The 6,031-nt window shown below is 41.3% G+C and overlaps 1 protein-coding gene across 1 annotated transcript in view; it reads right to left on the bottom strand.

Annotated features, from left to right (window-relative positions):
• RIPOR2 (RHO family interacting cell polarization regulator 2) overlaps window positions 1-6,031 on the bottom strand; it is a 93,532-nt gene that overhangs the window by 34,174 nt on the left and 53,327 nt on the right. Inside the window, 2 exon segments of the mRNA XM_025216424.1 lie at window positions 3,533-3,596; window positions 4,568-4,717. Coding sequence (XP_025072209.1) covers window positions 3,533-3,596; window positions 4,568-4,717 — 214 coding nt within the window.

The raw sequence follows: 6,031 nt of genomic DNA on the forward strand, positions 1-6,031 counted from the left end.
GGGAGGGGGGAGAGAGGGTGGTTTAAAAATGTAGCTCCATCTTTGTTTTTAAACAAGCCTGGTGAGAGGTAGTTGGCCTACCAGGCATTTGTTTGGGAAAGGAGACAGCACCATGGCTGTGATATTACAGTAGCCCATAACATTGAAGAAGCTCAACCTGTTTTAGCTTAACAAAGAAAAAGCTGAGAGGCGACTTGCTCATGGTTTACAGACAGGGGGAAGTGACATTTTGATAATGGAGGGCTCTTCAAGAGCCAATGGCTGGACACTGAAGTTAAAAAGAAGCAAGGTGGACAATTTTAACTGTGAGCAAATTTACCCATTGGAACAGCTTAGCAGAAGCATTCTCCATTATTGGCAATTTGTAAGTAAGACTGGATGCTTTTCTAGAAGACATGCTATAGATTCAACAGAAATAAATTCAGGGAGATCCTCTGACATGGATTTATATATGAGCTCAGACTAGCTGATCACAGTGCTCACTTCTGCCCTTGTCCTCTGCTGTCATTCAACAGGCTGCAACTTTCTATTTTCAGGCAGGCCGGGAGAAGAATCCTAGAGAAGGTGCTTCCGGGAAGGGGCTGGGGGGGGGACTTCTTATGATATATGATGCTGTTTTGTTAATCCTTGGAACACCAGTGTGGATCCCAATAGGAGGGCTAACCTTTCTGGCAGGGTCATTTTAGAACAGTGAAAAGTGATTGTGGCTTCTTTTTTTTTTTAACAGCATATATTATGAAAATACTGCTAGTGCCTTTTATCTCCCAATAATGTTGTCCATGGCCTTCAATTAATGCATGTGAAAGAGAGTGGGGTCTTCCCCAGTGTTAATGCATGATGCACAGAATAAAACTAGCTTGTACTGATACAGTGGAAAAGGGGTAAGGTTTGGAGTTCCACCCTCAGAGTTACTTGGATATGTCACAGTGTCTGTGTCCACACGAGACGCTTACTGCACAATAGCTAGTTACTACTGTGCAGTAGCATTGTGGGGCATGAACTGTGACATGGTGCTACTGCGCAGTAGTAATGAGCTACTGCACAGTCAGCATCACCACAAAGCCATGCGGGGAGACTACTGCGCAATAGCTCTGGTTACTGCGTGGTCATTTAGTACTTGGGTATGCAAGTATTAAATGACTGCACAGTAAGTGCGCAGTCAGTGTCTCATGTAGATACAACCAGTGTCACAAACACAGTGTTGCTTTATACCCTGTATTTTCTAGTGCTGTTGCTGTTTGAAAGGTCCAGTAGCACCTCTGACTGGATTTAATCATCTATGGCAGCGGTTCCCAAATTCAGACACATTGCATGCCACCAATTTAAAACAATACACCCTTAAGTGCCACCAGCAAATTTTTCAGTTCAACCTTAAGTACCACCAGCAAATTTTTGTCATATAAAATAATTATTATAAATCTGTACCACTGACAGGTTGTCTGTGTACCACATATTGCATACCACAGATTGGGAACCACTGATCTATGGGATGATTTCTGTTGAAAAGATGAAACCATCTTGTGGAAAATCTTAAATATCTTAACTAGAAAATATTTTGACTTTGTTCTAGTCTACCCTGCACTACAGTTCTGCCTGCAAAACTGAGGCTCTGCTAACACTTGACACTCAATAGAAGACACACACAAGCACTTTCTGGGCCTTTTGTCAGCTGCCACAGTCCCTTCAACAGCAGTAGCAGGTGTCTTTCCTGGAAGCTGCCTGTGCCCTTGTACCACAGCTGCTGAATGGAGCCATGCAGAGCTGCCATTAAAGGGCATGCACTCTAATGGCTTGGCTGTGGTGGCTGCTACCTGGCAGCAGAGCAGCATAAGTATGAACATGGCCTATATACTCTTCCTCATCCTCAGAGTGGGACTTCTGCTGGTAATTAGGATTTGTATTTATGACTATTATATTCCTGCTTATTTTTCCCAGTTTAAGTGCATGGTATGAAAGATCAAGCTTCAGTAGGGTTTCCATTCATTTTACTGGAAGATATGAGTATTTGATGAGTGCAGGATCAAGTCTTTGAAGCCATGTCATTTGTGATGGCATCTCTAGCATAAGCAACGAAGAGGTCAAACCCAAAAGTGTGTGCATCTATGATCAGGAAACCCCAGCAGGAACTCTGACTGCCAGAACAAGCTTTTGCAGTGCCTGTCCTCATCACTGGCATAGTGTCTCCACATAGCAGTTTTAGGGCAACAGGGTTGGGGGGTGGGGGTCAGCCTAAATGCTTTTATTGTTATACCAAAGTGTACTGGTAGACTCCTATTTCACCTGTAGTTCCCCACTGAAAGCAGGGACTTTTAAATGTGAGGCATTGCAAGGATGAAGTTGGAAGACTAACCAACCCAACCTAGTTGCAATACTTGTCACTTTCCATCTTTGCTGGGAGTAATCATTGCAGACCGCACCAGTTCAGCTTGACTTTGTCTAAATAGAGCTCTTGTCTCAGGTGCTATAACCAACTGATAGAACTAATGCTTGTAAAAGACCTGTAGCATGTGGAAGTACAGTGTTGTACATGCATAGCAAGCTCAGGATCCTCCAACCAATGGTTTTTGCAACATCCTTTTACCCAGGGTGGATGGGAGCCTATGTAGTTTCTCAATTTGAAATAAGGCGTTCAAAAAAAGTTTAAAGATTTTGTTTTCATGTAGAGAAGCATATAGTTAGAAGGAACCTCAAGGGCTGCCCCCTGCATATAAGCAGGGTTTATGTTTTAATGATCACAATTGATGACGACAAAGAGAAACATGATATACAAATAGAACTGAATCCAACAGATTTTTTTCCCAGTTTTTTCTGCCCCAAGACCCTGAGTCTTAAAACAACACTTTTGACACCTAATGAGTCACTAAGGTTGTCAAAGGATGTCTATTTCAGTAAGATTGGCTTCAGGTAAAAAATACTTCTATTGTATTCAGAGTCATTAATCTAGTGAAAGAAGTCAGACTTCTACCGTAAAAAAAGACATGGGTCTTAAGATTGAAAGGGAGATTATCCTCTTGACCTAGATGAGTTGTTAAAATGTAAGACACCACCACTCTTCAAATTTTGCTTAAAAAAAATCAGACTCTGTAAATGGAAAGTGACTTTGAAAACACTGGTATCAAATTAAGAACATATCTTAAAATTCACTTCCATGGGCATGACAGTTTCTTAGTTATAAAAGTTGGACTGTTACTAAAATAGAGGCAAAAGATCACAGTAGTCTTAGAAATTGCATTGCTTTGGCTATCAAAATGAGTGTGTGATGTAGTCTAATTAGCTCTTCTCTCTCAAAAATCAGAAGAATGATCTTTGAAGAGCTCACTGTGCAACTTTGATGTTCGTATCTGTGTGATCCATTCCATTGGGCATAGGTGTAAGTCACCGTTTTGAATGCTCAGAAATTGATGCGATGGGAAAAACAAACCTATCGTACATTAAACCTAAATTAGCTTGTGCTCTCAAAGCTTTCAGGAATGCATACAGAGAGCTCTTGCAGTTCTGTTCATGCAGAGAAGGGGAGGGGGGAAGTAATTACCTTTCATCTTGATGCAAAACTCCCCCAATAGGCTTTCCAGTTCTGCTTCAATGGTACACATGTTCTGTGTTGGAAAACAGAAGATTGACATCAGACCAACCCCCACTTCTGACTTCTAAAGGAGTATTTGGAAACTGTTGGCTAGGTAAAAACAAGTATTTTCAAATTATAATCAATATGTCAAGTGTGCCCTGGGTTAATCAGGTACAGCTCACTAGATTTCAGGTCAGCAAGCTTTGCTTTACTTCACAGCTGAATATAGCCAAACATTCTTTTTTTTGCACTGGGAGAAGGGTATAAACTGGTTACTTTTCTTCTTCTGAATTGCTCCATCAAGGACATGTACCAAAGTGACTCTTAACTTGTTTCTTATATTTCAAAATATATGGAATACAGCATGAAAATGGCTGTATGGAGACATGGGCACCGAGGACACTACCAAATGCTTTTTCTATATCAGGGGAGATTGCAATGGCCTACAAGCTGTTATGGCTGCAATGCTACTAAAACCTTTTCCATATCACCCTCCTGTTAATGAAATACATTTGCCCATAATGAATAAGACCAGAAAAGATATATGGCTTTATATTAATGGGTTTCCAGCTAGTGGGGACTGAAATGTACTGTTTGATTACTGAAAGCTATTAAGATGGGAACAACTCAGTTGGAATACAGGTGCATTCAGGATAGATTTAGGCTTTTTTTCTGCCCAGTGGCCCCAGTGTACATGTTTAGATAGTGATATTGGTATTGGTATGCTGCAACATAAATGTCGTTTAGAGCACTGTGACTACTTCATTCATTCTGATCTACAGTGTAAAGCACGTATTTACAGTTCTTCAAATGTCCCAGAGAATTGGACGGTCCTGTTTTTCATTTGCTTCTGTTCAGTCACATTTTATAAAACAGAAAGTAAATTATCGGACTTATAGACACCGCTTGGAAGTCCTTATTCAGGCAAAATTCCCATAGAAAGCAATGACAATGCACCTGAGGGAATTCTGTGTAGGCCTGGCTAAACAGGTTAGCACCTACCTCTGTGTACTCCTTGTAACTTCTGTTGATTTCAGACAGACTCTCTCGAGCTGCTTTGCTGGCAGGAGACATTGCAAATGCTTGCTTCATTTTGTTGGCACCATCACAGAGTCGTCTTTGGATACAATAGGCTTCATACAGCTCATCCACCTGGTAAGGAAAATGAACGCGCTTTAAACAAAACAAAAAGGGTAGGGGGGGGTGGGGGGGTGGTATCCAAAGAAACCATCAAATCATTTATTTTATTAACGGAAGCTGAAATGAAGATGACTCATACATTTTATCCCAGAAACACTAATGGGGTAAACAGTTCTATTTGTGTGTGTGTGTGTGTGTGTGTATATATATATATATATATATAGTATGATAATGAAGTTTCCTCTAAAATCTTATTATGGCAACAACAGAGACATTTAGCAGTTCGTACCTTAGTTTTTCACACCTCTAGCCACTGTTTCTTGGCTTGTCTGGGTTTCATAGTATTCTCTAAAGCTCTTTCAAAGTAAATATAAAGCTTCCAAAAGATCTTGGCTTTGACAGCCCTGGATGACTAATGTCATATGCTTATTCTCAAAAACAGGTGTAGTGCAATACTATCAGTACAGTCTTCCCCACAATGGACTGCTAGACTACAGTGGAGGAGCTCTAGTTAAGAGTTATGTCCCTGTTTCTAAATGGAAGTGTGACCCAAATGACATCTTCCATGATGTGAACACTAAGATGTGAACTGGGAGCATTATACCGTATAACATTGCTTCCAGTGTCATTTGTATGAGTGGTTCTCAGTACTGATCAGTCACCTTCTAAAAATCACATCCCTTCAGTGTCACAGATAAGTAAATCACTAATTGCTTTTGGAAATCACTAATTGCTTTTGGAAATCTTGGTCCAAGTCACTGCCATTGCTGGTTAGACTTGGACTATAACCTAGATGAAAAAAGCTCTGTATCCTAATTGTAATTATTTGTGTTTATTCTGCACTCCAGTTTATTTGATCTTTTACAACCTTGTACTGTAAGCACACATTTATTATCGCACTGCTGTTTTCTGGGACCTTACAGTAATGCAACTTCCCCTTGTGCGTGTTCAAGCAGCCTCCTAATCTGGTGGTCATTTCGTTTTAAGAGCTGCAGATTTAACTTCAGCAGAAGAAAATGAAAGAGTGCTGTCACATTTCCTGTTGACTCAGGACAACGTTCAGTTTTTACCTAGACCAGAGGTTCTCACCTGGGGCATTGTTGCATCCATACCCTTTTAGGGATGCTATGGTGCAGGGGCTTCCCATGCAGCGGCCAGGTGGAACTGCCTTGCATGCCCCATACACAGCCAGATGGGGGAGCACTTGCTCCTGCTGCATCCCTATGCAGTGTCTCCTGGCAAGTGGAACTGTCCCATGCCTCTCTGTTTCTGGGACGAGCGTTGAGGGTAGGGGCAGACCCAGACGGCTGTGGCAAAAGCAGGCAT

This window comes from Alligator sinensis, unplaced genomic scaffold (assembly GCF_000455745.1).
Source record: "Alligator sinensis unplaced genomic scaffold, ASM45574v1 scaffold969_1, whole genome shotgun sequence".
Taxonomy (NCBI): Eukaryota; Metazoa; Chordata; order Crocodylia; family Alligatoridae; genus Alligator; species Alligator sinensis.